Genomic DNA, 14338 nt, shown 5'->3' on the forward strand with positions numbered 1-14338 from the left:
AATAACTTAATATCGCACTGTATGCAGAAGCCACTTATGAGGTATATGAAGATTTTAAAACGTCATCTTTGTAACCGTATAGGTTTGTTATTATATCACATGGGATGAAGTAACTCAATACGGTCTTTTATTTATATGTAAGTTATTGGGGCAGTATTGGTGTATATGCCTCCATGGGTGTGTGATGATGATGATGATGAATAAACATTTAAAATACACGTGTTTCCTGTTCATCATGTTTTACATGACTTATGATTGAGCAGGTTAGAGTGTAAAGTAAAGAGTTTGCACATGACTGTTTAACTATTCATACAGTTCTGTGTCATGATGGAGGAATGAGAAGAATAGTAAGTAAAAGTTTAACGAAATATAACATTTCTGGAATTCATCAACCTTTTTCTGCGGTGTATACTCACATGAGTCCATTGTGGAATCGGTCAATAGGCTTTTGCAAACAGTTTGTTCATTTATTAAGTCATTTCAGAGTCGCTGTCTAGTCAAGAATAAATGCCTAAATACGATGACAAATGAGGTAGGAAACTGATCCTAAGAACCACTTGAAAATGTATAAATTCAACAAAGAATAATTCTTTTTTTAAAAAGACATTCAAAAGCTATATTCAAATCCACTACAGTGCCTGAGTTAGTTACGGTAGTCTTATAGTGAGACAAATCTTAGTCTGAATGTATCTCTTTGTTACTATTCTTCTTGCTGTCTGTTGAATTACAAAGACAGAATTTTGTACTAATAATGGGTTTGGACTTGAAAAAATGTATACTTTTAAGTATTAATGGTAAAAAAAAACAAAAGCAGACCAAGTTACTAGAATTTCCATAGATTGAGTTTATTCAATGGTCCCACCTCATTGGAGATGGATTTTAAATAACCATTTATTTAGTCCTTAACGCCACTATATGTATAGTGATTTGTTTAATTATTCTTCAAATATTTATTTCTCAATATGAGTACAGTTCATATAAAAATGATAATTCTGAAGAAGAGGGTGTGCTACTTTCACTTCCCTTTGTTTTTCATAGAAATGTTCCAGGATTGAGATAAACCTCGGATGAAGGCACGGCAACGAAGTAGAAATGAAGAAAAACAGTTCTCATCATTTCCATTAACTTTGATGATGCTCCCTCAACTTGTACTGCCCATCCATTCTTGTCAATGTTGTTGAAAAAATTGCCCCTTGGTTTCCACAGATGTATGCTCACAGTTTAATGGAAAAGTAAACTTCACAGAAAAGACAGCGTTATTTTTAGGAAAAGGGATGATGAGTCAAAAATCGGAAAAAAACATCATTCTCACTTCCCTCTATATTAGAAATAAAAGACTCTCCCTCAGTTTCGGCTTCTTACAAGCTATCACAATGGACACGGTAATTTCCCTCCTTGGTGAGTTTTCTTCAATTCCTTTGCAATATCTCACAAATGAAGCATCGTCTTTGTTATATTGTTATCAACTTTCATTTGTCTTACACATGTTTATTTTCCTTTTCAGTTCTTTCAACACTACCACAGCTCGTAGTACCTCAAGGTATGTACCAAATATTCTTATCTTTAAATTCTAGACATGGAACAACTTTGCATGACATAGTGTTGACATTTGTAAACATACGTCTATACTGTATCAATCCAATCAATATGCCAGCTGCTATTTCAGCTGAGTAGACGACGTTATGTGATGTTAATAAGATGAATTAAACATTAACATTTATAATCCCAACAGTGCAGGTAGAGAGTTGATTTAGATTATTTTGGGATATTCCTCCCAAGCAGACCCGCATGTGTTTTGTTTTTACAGTTGCCCGTGTGACCTCGTTCAGAGCTATAGTGGAGATGGTGTCGGGGGATTCAAGGATCTTCTCTGGAGAGAGTGTGCGGCTGAAATGCAGCATCCCTGATGTCCACAGGTCCTCCTGGGATTACCTGTGGTTCAGAGGATCTGAACAGCTCCCACAGCATGGGGAGCACCTCGTTCTGTGGAAACCCAGGGTTAAAGAGAGTGGGACATTTTACTGCCAGGGTGTGAGGGATACAATGGTCAGAAACATACACACCCTCCAAAGTCTACCTTTGGAGATCAATGTGGATGGTAAGATCTTATGTTTTTTCAGTATCATTTCAATAGAAATCTCGTTGACTCACGTCAGGCCCCTTCCTTCCTCTTTTTCCTACTTCTGCTACGCCTGTGAAATTAGGAACCACTGAACTGTCAGTGCCATAAACCTATTTAAAGTGTTGTACTGTGCCCCAATTATGTGTTTCTTTTTAGAAAATATAACTTATTGGTATGTTTTGCTCACATTTCAAACACGCTGCCATTGGCCTGTTTTATTACTGTGAATATCAATACAAGGCTATGCTGGGCTGTGATGAGCTGTTTCTTCTCTGTGATCTTTGTTCAGGAGGGTGGGCTATCCTGCAAGTCCCACCTCGTCCCGGCCTCGTTGGAGACACCTTGAAGTTCACGTGTCGCATCCGAGGCTCACTCCAACTTCACGAGGTGATTCTGTACAAAGATGGCGTTGAAGTTATGAGACAAAAGGGCATCAACCCACATTTCTACCTGACCAACTCGACCCTCGAGGACCAAGGAATGTATTCTTGTCGGGCTTCCTGGGACGCAGACAGGCGTACACGCTCTGTAATTTCAGTTGACGCTTCAGTTCAGGTCTTAGGTAAGTTCATGGGTTGCATATACTGAGTTTGCTTGTGGTTGCACATGTTAAAATAATACTTATTCACTTTCCTGCAAAGAGTTACATGAGAAGATCGATGGCACTCTCCTATCTTTCTGTTCTATATGTATCTACGGCTAAGCTTAGCTTAGCATAAAGGGGGAAACAGCTAGTCTTACTTTGTTAAAAAAATTAAATCTGTCTGCAACTCTAAAGATCACGAACTAACATGTTTTATCTCGTTTTTCTATAATATGTACAAAAGCACACGAATAAAAAGATAATTTGTGGTTGTGGGGTGTTATGTGCTGGACTATTTCTAGACCTGGAGCTGCGATTTGACTACTTGGTAGCGCCTTCTTGACTTTGGCAAGCCACTGCCCCTGGCCAAACCACAAATTGTTGTTTTTACATCTACACTGAATGCTAAAGCAAGCAGCCGTTTAGTTAAGTTTAGTTTAGCTTACGCAAAGTCTGTAAATTGCACCAGGCTAGCTGTTTCCAGTCTTTATGCTAAGCGAAGCTAAGCTAACCAGCTGCTGGCTGGCTAGTTGTCTAATTATTCCTACGAGTAGGATTTAGCACTGTATTTGAATGTGTCAGTAATGTTTTTTTCTTTGTGGCTCTATTTTAGAGGTTCTGTCGCAGCCACTTTTGGAGATTGTTGCAGACAATAACCTGATTCCAGTAAATAAGATGAAGCTCTTCTGCCACCTCCAATACAACGCCCGTGCTCCTGCGCCCCCAATACACTTCTATTTCTACAAGAATAACAACCAACTGGCAACAGCAATGTCTCCGAACCATATCCTGGTCAAACGGACCCCAGGCCAGTACAGCTGCAAGGCCAAGGTGCCTGAGTTGGATATCTCCAGGAGCAGTGAACCCAAACCCTTTGGGCAAGTGACAGGTACTTAGAAGTAAATGTTACTTGCTGTGTTCTCGACTAAGTTTAAACCCTAATCCTTTTCCAGAGTTGTCAAAACTGTGAATCTTTGTGCAACAGTTGCGCAACTTCTGAGATCAACTTGTCTCTGATCCAATAGGACCACAGACAATGATTCCTCCAACTCTTCATCCCAGAGATCCCCGGCCTTAAGCTTCCCCAAGCTCATCCCCAGACCTCTTCCTGTCTCCTTCTGCTGAGCCAACTGCAGCCCGTCCCTCCCCTCACCAATCCACTGCAACTCCTACTTCTTTTCACCCTACTGGAGTGAGCATCCAATCCTCATATCCCACCCGGAAGCCTTCACAGTCGGCACCAAGCATTTTGCTATCTACAGTCCAGTCTTCTAATCAAACTTCGGCTCCTTTAAATATATCTATGGGATCAGGTGACGTTTCTGGAGAACCAGGTGACCTTAGAACTCTCCAGAAACTGTCCTATGGTGACAAGTTATCATACATAACAGACCATTGCAGAAATGAATCATACTAAATCAGAGTCATGATGTGCAACCGCCACATCTATAGCTATCTGATATCAATCATATATATGGAGCCACTGGGCTCTCAGGCTTGTAATGTGATTCTTTGTGTAATCTATCATTTAACATATTACAAAGTGTCAGCTTCATGATGTCATCTGTAAACAACTAACTGGATCAGTACTGTTGGGGATTAATAACTAATGCCATGTTGGTTAAATAAAGAAAGCATTCCACAGTATGTACGACTGGATTTTATTTTCAATTAACTCTTTTTACAATTGCACAGAAATACTGCTTACATATTAGAAGTATTTGTATATTAACACAAACGAAAAAAGATTTACATAAGAATTATTATTTATAGGTCACATTGATATTCTTTGTTTGCTTAACACATTCATCATGAATTTGTATGTCTCAGTTTTTGCAATTTGATAGATGGCCAAGGCCATCAGGGAAAGTGTAGATTAACAGGAAGCAGAAGTCAAGAGTGTGACAACGACAGCAGTAAACAAAGATATGGGAGACAGGAAAAAGTAAGAATCAAGTGGTGAAGGAACATCTTTGTGTGGGTGTGATGCGTGGTCATTTTGTTTAAATGAGGGCAACACTACAGATAGACTATCAATGAACACTTCAGGCAACGTGCATGGTTGAGGAACACTGTGCAGGGCTTGGAGAGGTTAACAGGTGTCCTAAAAAAAACATTAAAACATCTGTACACTTGGTGGCAAACACAATTTGAATATATATGTGTGTATATATATGTATATTTAAAACTCCTGTACTGTCACGCTTACTGCTGGTATATTTATTAACAATGTTTCGGTCTACGAGTTTTATCATGAATTTCAGTCACATCATTGTATCTTTGCCATTTTGCTTATCCTCTGATATTGTCATTTTTTAATTGTCTTTTTCTCTTAATGGATACCTGGGTAGCAATGTGTGTGTTTTCTCAAAATGCCACAATTGACCTCATTCTTCTGGATTGGATAATTTACCCTGCATCTATGTTGTGATGCATGTTTATATTCCTGACGAGGGTTGAGCAGATGGAAACGTTGTAAATAAATATACCAGCAGTAAACAAGACTTTTTTTTTTTAATTCAGAAAGTAACAGGTAATATAATAAGATACTAGTGAGATAATAATACAAGAACTTGATCTTGACATTGCCCGTCCTTACATTTTCATACTTGTGTGCAGTACAAGTTTTGAGCAGTTCATAATGAGTGTAGTGTAGCACCACGAGTATTTCTCCCTTTTCAGGGATCAAGATTGAACAGTCCCGTAAAAGATGTTTTCAGTAGAACATCAGGCTGTGTCTGAGTAAAGCAGGAACCCGGAGAAGATGCTGTCATCCTCACTGCTGGCATATGCCCCGTTCCAGTCTCTGAGCGTTTCCATCCACACTTGATCACCCACCACCAGCTGCAGCACCACGAGAGTGGATGCCTGGTCGATGTCTTGACCATACAGAGAGTCCCGCGTCCTTACCCGCCGTGACCCGTTCACCACCAGCGTGGCGCGCAGTGGCTGACTGCGCACAGTGATGTGGAAGGAGAAGACGTAAACCCCAGCGTGGACGCATGTGAAGCTGTTGGAAGTGCCATTGAAGTGGTTCTCTTCGTTGTAGAAGACTTTGTCGAAGCGGATCGGGAAGCCAGAGGGAGGAAAGGACTTTCTTGGAGAGATACCTACACTGAAGGCTGAGCGTTTCTGGAGATACTCTGATCCCTTTGATCCTTTGAATCCACGAATGCCCCGCTCACTTCTCTTCCCAGGGAAACCTCTGTCCCCCTTTGGCCCGAGCATCCCTCTTATGCCTTGTGGACCCTGAGGTCCTCTAATACCTGGCTCTCCTTGTGGTCCTAGAGGTCCGTGATCCCCACGGACGCCCACAGGACCTGGGGAACCATGCTTGCCGTTCATTCCTGGAATGCCCATCGCTCCTGGAATGCCAGGAGATCCCGTATCCCCTCGCTCACCTTTCTGTCCTCTCTCCCCAAAAGTGCCACACTCCCCATTATCCCCCTTGTTGCCTTTTGGACCTATCTCAACAGCCACTCCCGGAGGTCCAGCTGGCCCCTCTTTTCCCGGTTCTCCTTTCTCACCAGCAGTCCCATTCTTGCCAGGTTCCCCTGTCCCCCCACCATCACCGTTGACACCTTGCAACCCTATTTCACCTTTCTCACCTGTTGTGCCACCATCACCTGCAAGGTAAGGAAAACTGTGTCAGAAATATTGAAGTCTGGAGACAATATAAAACAATTCAGCAATCATCAGAACAAGTTTTCACCTTTTTGTCCTAATTTCCCTGGAACTCCTGGTGCCCCGCCTGTTCCACTGCTTCCTTTGTCTCCTTTATCCCCTACGAAATTGATTCAATGAACAATATCCAACTTAAGCATCATAAATCGATGTTTTAACTCGTGCTAATATATGAAGAATCAGATCAAGAGTATACTGAATTTCTTTCTTTTGATGGGCCCAGTATGTGTTGTGCCCAGGGGCCCATTGTTTCATTATGTCCTATTTGTAATATTTATGTAATAAACATTCTAAAATGTGCATTCAACCGTATTATACTAGCCTTTGTCTCCTCTTAAGCCCATAGGACCACTGACTCCCGGTTGGCCAGGTAAAGCAGCTGCTCCTGTAAGGCCTCTATCACCTGGTGGCCCTGGGAAGCAAACACAGTCAAAGTTCAAAATGCTGAATCAAATTAAATAATTAAATCTAAATGTGTTTTGCTTTATTGCACTTCATCAGTGAGTATTTTACCTTCCAGGCCTCTGTCTCCCTTTGGCCCCCTGGGGCCTCTCTCAGGTGGACAGCACTCACAGAAGTTGAAGTAGCACTCGTTGTAATCTAGAGTGTAATTCTCCGGACCAGCACCAGGGGGCTCGGTGCCCTCCGTGTAGTACTGTGGGTCGACGTGATTTGGATAGGCGGTCCTCTCTGTGGGGGGCAGCGGTTGGGGCTTCACAGGATTGGCGCTCGGCACTGTCTTGAGAGTCTTGGGCATGCTGGTGGTTACAGGGCTGTGCACGGTGATCTGAGGGAGGGGCTTCTTGGTGTACTGGTACTTGGGCTTCTGTGTAGTCTTAGCTTCAGCGCAGGACACCACAGCGAGTGTAACCACAACTACAGCCACAAGGGTTGAGTGACAGGAGAGAATCCTCATGATTGACTGGGATCGCTTCTTTTCTTCTGTTCGTTTGATTTCATTTCATTGTCAATCCACTTTAGGTTTAAAGACGAGAGGTGACAAAAATAGCACATGCTGATTAGCATTACTGTTGCAAAACACTCAAAGCACTGCATCACGCCATCCCTCCCCTCATCTACTATGATGATCACTATTGTGATTCTTTTTCTCTGTTGCTCTAGTTCCACTTGTACGTTATACACTGCCAATTTCACCTTGGAGCTATACTTTGTTTCTCAGGCATGTGCCACTCAAAGCTGATCGGATGTTTATCAGTAAATTCAGCTGTTACAATGTTTAACTGCAATGGAAACCTGCATCTTCATCATTTTCATCAAGGTCAGTAAACTCCTCAACCTAGATATGCCATTCCATACACATAAATCAATCATTTCAATAGGTAACCCATCATGCTGAGATTCAACTTTCTCTGCAAAATTTTGAATTGAGCAAAACTGATAAGACTCACCCAGTGATGCATAAGTGGTATGGTCATTTATCCTTTCTAGCGGTGGCTTGGAGGCAGCCCCAGGAGCTCCGGGTCTTTCTGATATCTCTGCGAGGCTTGGGCGAAAGAACACCCCCACCGATGAGGGTGTTAGCTGGACTCACAGGGGGAGGTCTGAAATCCAACTGACGGGCTGGAGCCGACCCAAGGAGAACCACTGTGCTGTGGCCCATTCTCTGTACCCCTGTTGTGTAGAAAGGTGCTTTTGTGACACGGGATACAGCACCCGCCAGGAGCACTCCTTCGCTGCGAGCTAGGCGAGGCCATGGGGCAATGGGTCATCCGATATGGGAGGCATTCCTCCAAAATCCAACTTACTACCCAGGCTTTTACGCTGGGACAAAGCCAAGCAAAGAGGGTTCTGTGACAAAGGGCCAGGGCACTACAGCAGCCCTTTTCTCCAAGCGTAAGTTTGTACTGTATTCTGCATGATGGTGCAAAACACTTTTACAGATCTTTTATGTGTGGTGCCACTCAGTTGCAAGTTGTTTGACAGTACACCAAGATTGGAATATCTGCAGAAATTCATTTAAAATGTTTTACGACGAACAAACTGGCGCGCAACACAGGAATCTACTGGTACTTGGTGAAAATCCAGAAGAAAGCTTAAACCTTAAGAGCACTGTTAATCTCCTCACTCAACAGTTGCTAAACCTGAGCTGTTTGTCAAGGGAACCAACTTATCTACTTTAAATCAGTGCCGTTGCAACGCTTGCCCGATCACTGTGACCGACTTTCTGCATGAGCCCCCGAGACTGCTGGCAGCTGTATTCGCTAACTATGATTCATACTGTGTCGCTGGACAATGATTCATTCTTTGGGTGTAACAAGATAGCATCGTGTTTTTGTAGAAAAGTGATTTTCTGGGAGCTGTCTACTCGAAACTCTCGACTGGTCAGTGAATGAGTGTTTGAGCAATGGACATGCCTCAGTTGTCAAAGACCTCACATCCTCAGAGGGATCTATAACCAGCTATGAGTGAGCAGAAAGAAGGGAAATGAAATTTGGGAAACAGAGAGGGGTGATGGTGAGATGGGGGCTACTAAATAGGAGACGATTGTGTTTATTTAAACCATTTTTTTGAATCTTCTCACGTATACTTTTCTTTACCTCCTCACCTCAATTTACAGGCTCTTTTTCTCCCTCCTTCCCAGCAGCTCAGGTGAGGTGTCCTTGACTTGCCCCTCCATAAAAGACAAACTGAGGGAGTGTAAGCTATGCAGCTGAGTCCTGAGAGAGGGGTTCCTTTGGGGTTCTCCATGCCCAACCTCGACCCCGTCGTCTCTCAGTTCCATTCAGATCACACAACAGCAGCGGTCGGCTTACAGTGCTCCAGCTGGTCACAGAGGACCCGGGCGCCGCTCACCTGTCCGTTCATTTAACACTGGCAGCAGCCCTGCCCTCAGCCTCCATCCACACACACTATAGAGCCAGGGATAAGTAAGAGTTAACTTACTCAACGGATGCAGCCGAGCAGACAGAGAGCCAACGATGACTTGGATGGATGGAGCTGTATTACCTTACATTAACCCTGTTCATTCGATCTTCAAGCTGCAGTGAATGTGTATGGAGAGGGTGAGCGTGAGACAATAAGACAGACTTGTTTAGTAATCAACACAGCAACCAGTCACTCCAGATTATTCCAGTACTGACAAGACATAGACATAGACAAAAACACTTTCTCCTGCCACACTTTCCCCAACTAGCCTCTGATGTCAGGGATTGGGTTCTAATGTGCTTTTGGGCCTGCATTTCTGCATTTCTGAAAAACTGTGTTGTGTTTTCTGTTTATAATACATTGTTGATTGAGTTATATCTTAGCTTACGTCGACCTTTTCTATTTAAAGGAAATGTGTGGGATTATTTGTATTACTGATGAAGGCATTGTAGCTTCAAAGCAACAGTTGGATATTTGTGACCGTGGGGGGTGACCGTGGCTTACTGGGTAGAGAGGGCTGTCCGCCAACCGAAAGGTCACCGGTTCGGTCCTCGGCTGCACCGTGTCATGTGTCGAAGTGTCCCTGAGCAACACACTGAACCCCTAACTGCTCCCCGGGCGCCTGTCATTGGCAGCCCACTGCTCCCTATATATACAGGGATGGGTCAAATGCAGAGAACCATTTCCCCACTGTGGGACTAATAAAGGAATGTTTCTTCTTCTTCTTCAATCAGATAGATATTTGGAACCCAAAACTTAACAAATGTCCCATATCTATTATGTAGTAGCTTTTTTTATTTTCAGTATAGTATGTTGAAAAAAGTCACAAAAGAGAATACAGTAAGTCTAAAAAATATGTTTTAAAGAATTCATGGTGTAGTATGTCAAAAAGACTCACAGTATAAGTCAAAAACAAGAGATGGTATACTCATTTGAAATAAGTAAGAAGAAACAAAGTCTCAAAATAGTATAGTATGTCAAAAAAGTCTTACTTTTTTTGACATACTATACTATGACTTTTGACGACATACTAAAAGGAATATCACTAAATTGCTTGTTCATTGCTTGATTTATTTGTTCACGTCATTACTGTATTGCTCATAGAAAACAAAGGAAAATTCCCACACAAAGAAATTCACTTCTGCAAAGCCCATTGATTATTTTACAACATCATTTCTCATTATACACTTATACATGCACACACGTATTTTTCTGAGGGTTTTTTTATCGGAATGTGTATCTTTCCGATCAATTTGAGGAATACTTATGGTTTGCATGTTGTATCCTAAGTGTGTCATGCAGTGGGACTGGCATTGTTGTGGTCTTGGTCTTATCTCGGTCTCGATAATGTAAATGAATATCGCCCCTGAAACACAGTTCTGCACAGTTCCCTCAAGTTAAATTCATCTGTCAGACTCCATGAGCCTGTGAAGACTGGAAAGGTTTGACATCAAGTGTTATGAAAAAACGAAACCCTGTCTCCCTCCCTTGAGCGTTTCACATTTAAATTCTTGGTACGTTGTCAATCATCCCTTCACAGGCGCTTGCATATATTGATGAGAATGTTCCTCTTTTCCATGAATGTACAGCACCGTACTCTGAATACAGAACCACAATGTGAACCAGACAGTCTTAACTTAAAGATAATGAATAGTAATAGAGGGCTTACTGAACTAGATTCAGACTTGTGATGATTGAACTTGGGCAAAGAATGAGACCATTGAGCAAAAGATTATTTCTCTGCTTGACCACTTGGTGGCAGACTTGGGTTTTAGGTTTCACCACAAAGATCCTGTACGTAAAAAAACAAAAACAGCTTCCTAAAAACCTTTATAGATTGTAATATGCAGATGGTGGTGAAGATGTTGCTCTCACAAGCAGGCCTATATTTAGGAGCACAACAAGTCTCTTTCATACGCTACGCTGCTCTTCATCAACCTTTACTATGAGCCAAACTTAGCATAACATGTTTTCATTTGGAGTAAAAGTCCTTTGACCATGTCAGGGTTTGGATCCTGCTGTGGTTTAACGCCTTGCTGGGCTCAGGTTTTCATCAGGCCAACCACTCCTCATATCGACTGATTCATATCTCAGATATACTGTGGAGCAGGAAGCTGTGTCATTAAGTGAATTCCTCCTCCATCTTTGATCAACAAAGAATGGCAATAATTGAACAATCACTCTAAATATCACAGCACAAACCCTACGCTTGTTGGCAAACAAAGTATTCCTGGATTATGTTGTAATGGGGAAATGGATTTCTACAGCCATAAAAAAAAAGTCTAGGCGTGAGTGAGACTTTTTGAATGAACGTTTCTTAATACAAGGGGAAAATACGGTTAAAAAAGTGTGTTAAACTAAAACAGACACATCCAACAGTGCAAACAACGATCCCTCAAAAACAAGTCTGTTAAATGACATTACAATACATAATACATAGCAAGGTGTTGTGTAGTCCTTTTTATTTTTTTAATTTGGTGTTATAGATTTTTATACACAAGGGAATTACACAATTGTCGATAAGTTACACAGTTAACTGAAGACAAAAATCAAATGTGTTGGTCACAGTTTTGATATATAAACACAACGACTTATATATAAGTCGTATAAAACTAATGTGATGTATTAAAAAATTCAGATTTTGTGGCAAACTGTTTAATAAGCCATAAGCTGTAGCAGATAATACAATTACAATGAAACTAATTGACCTTGCCCTGTAAAGAAACTAAATCTCACAAGTTACTCAATGAAAACTGTTTGCTAGGTATGTGCATGTTGGTGACGTTAGACTAGATAATATGCAGTCGAGACATTTACCTTAAAAAAGGACTCAAAATTTAACCACACAAATCAGACATGAAAGCACTTTCTTTTATAGAAGAGACCAGAAGAGAACATTAAGTGAATTACAAAAATAAAAGTGTTAATCAGTGAATATAAATATATTATCACAAAGCTGTAATGCCGTGTGTGGATGTCCAGACGTGTCCATTGTTGTCGATGTCAGTCAAAGATTGAGGCTAAACAGTATTCGTAGGTTATTACCATGGAAACATTCACTTTGATGGCACACACCTGTAGTTACAGCTGAACAACATGGTGGCAGGCATGTGTGTGTGTGTGTGTGTGTGTGTGTGTGTGTGTGTGTGTGTGTGTGTGTGTGTGTGTTTAAATGTAAAATTGTGATGGATAAGTTATCAAATGTATTCATATGTATTATTATTTAACACACAATTAATATGGCAACACTTTCTGGGGTTTCCCTGTAAACTGAAACCTGGTTGCGTTGTCAGTTTTATTTGGGAGAAACAGTTGCAGGCTATATATAAACACAACAGAAACTATACACCGACCCTCGGGGTGTTCAGAGAGCATTTGAGTCTGCAGATAGCTTTGTTTACATCTTGTCTTTATGGAGATAACCTCTGGTCTCTTCCTTCATGGGATACAAATGAACATGTGAAGTGTAAACAGAAGACTGAGGCAGACTTGCACGATGCAGGATGGCGTCAGAAAACGCAGCGCCGGGATATTAATATGCGACAGGAGAGGATGTGAGATGAAGGAAAAGAAAAAAAAGAGGAAAACAAAGAGGGAGTAGAGAGGAAAGGAAACAAGAATAATAGAAAGGAAAGGAGAAGAATGGAGAGGAGAGTAAAGAAAAGGAAATGAGAAGAGATGAAACGAATAAGAAGAATGGAGAGGAAAGGAGTGGAACTGAGGGGAGGGTTAAGGAAAGGAAATGAGAGGAGGAAAAAAAGTAAAGAAGATGAGTGAAGAGGAAATAAAGTGAAAGGAAAACAGGCGAAATAAAGGAAAGGAGGGGAAACGGAAGGCTTCAGCAGTATTTTTGCAATGAGGTTAGGTGTAGAGGTTGAGCACTGAGGGTGTTGCAGCTACTGGAAAAGAAACAACAAGATGGAGGTGTCTGGTTACAAGGCATGAACATATTACCTGCAAGTCTCTAAACTGACATCCAGCTCCCTTATCCACCATCCATGGTGATAATATTTGAAGATGTTTCCCCCCAGCACCATTCATTTCACACTATTCTACCAGAAAATCTTTAAAGGAGATTTTGTTAACCACAAATTTAACATTTAAATAGTGTCATGGCATGGTAGGCTTCAGGTAAACAGAGCTTTGTGGAGATAGGCTGCCTTGTATCTGCAGAAGGAAAGCAAAGCCGCGAGCTATTTATTCCTGCACTGTCTGGGGAGAACTGGTTTGGTGGCTCTGCCTCTTATTGTGTGAAATCCCTTCATGTGGTACAGTTAATTGTGTCAGGAATGTGCGACCCATGAGCATCTGTTTCGCTTGTTCCTGCATTTTAAAGTAACTGATCCGCTTGACTGAAGCCATAACCGATTAATGTGCTGAGCGGGTTCATATTTCAAACCATCAGTATGCGCAGACACATCAGAAAACAACAAACAGCTGTCCGAGTATCTTCAGATGTCTTTATTTTTTGAACATTGCAGTGATGTGTTGCTATCATGTATAAATTAAACACAAATTTAGGTGAACTGGGAAAAAAAGCCTCTCATAGAGCTCTTCAAACTTGGTACAGGAAATATCTGGGCCTGTACACCTGACAACTGAATAATCATGACACAAACTGGGGACAGTATAAAAGCATTCAGGCAGAACAACAAAGAACACATTATGTGTTATTTATGGACACAAGAGAACACAGATATTCATGCTAAGTTTGGTAATTGACATTGTAACTACCCAAGCATTTACCAGTGTATTTAAATATATAACAAGGTATAAATAAAGGGGATCATGATTGGACTGTAATCAGTTAGCCCTGGATCCATCTTAAGCGCACAACTAAATGCAACGCTCGTCACAACTACGACTCATCCTCTCTCCGGTTCATCTCCACAGATCCATAGGTGAAGAAGACGGCTTTTGCTTTTGGCAGGCAAACAGTTCTGCTTTGAGTTCAGAGGCTGTCGATTAAGTAAAGCTACGACATTAACAAAGCCGTGCTTAAAATGCAAAGGTGTGCCGTATCAATATTTGCTCATGCTCAGTGCACACCTTCCTGACATACC

The 14338-nt window shown here is 41.5% G+C and overlaps 2 protein-coding genes across 2 annotated transcripts; one reads left to right on the forward strand and one right to left on the reverse strand.

The window, feature by feature from the left end:
* Nucleotides 1-1373: 1373 nt before the first annotated feature.
* On the forward strand, nucleotides 1374-4342 carry LOC306779962 (high affinity immunoglobulin gamma Fc receptor I-like; the record flags this gene model as incomplete). Its single annotated transcript, XM_079272097.1, has 6 exons — nucleotides 1374-1398; nucleotides 1505-1540; nucleotides 1808-2098; nucleotides 2412-2684; nucleotides 3319-3594; nucleotides 3731-4342. 6 exons carry the CDS (start codon nucleotides 1374-1376, stop codon nucleotides 3781-3783), a joined length of 954 nt encoding a protein of 317 aa, XP_079128223.1. The 3' UTR covers nucleotides 3784-4342.
* A 1090-nt stretch (nucleotides 4343-5432) lies between these two features.
* otol1b (otolin 1b) lies at nucleotides 5433-7305 on the reverse strand (the record flags this gene model as incomplete). Its single annotated transcript, XM_079272447.1, has 4 exons — nucleotides 5433-6331; nucleotides 6418-6489; nucleotides 6712-6801; nucleotides 6903-7305. The coding sequence occupies 4 exons, from the start codon at nucleotides 7303-7305 to the stop codon at nucleotides 5433-5435; spliced, it is 1464 nt and encodes a 487-aa protein (XP_079128573.1).
* Nucleotides 7306-14338: the final 7033 nt, after the last annotated feature.

The sequence above is a fragment of the Melanostigma gelatinosum genome, assembly GCF_949748355.1.
Source record: "Melanostigma gelatinosum genome assembly, chromosome: 7".
Lineage (NCBI taxonomy): Eukaryota > Metazoa > Chordata > Actinopteri > Perciformes > Zoarcidae > Melanostigma > Melanostigma gelatinosum.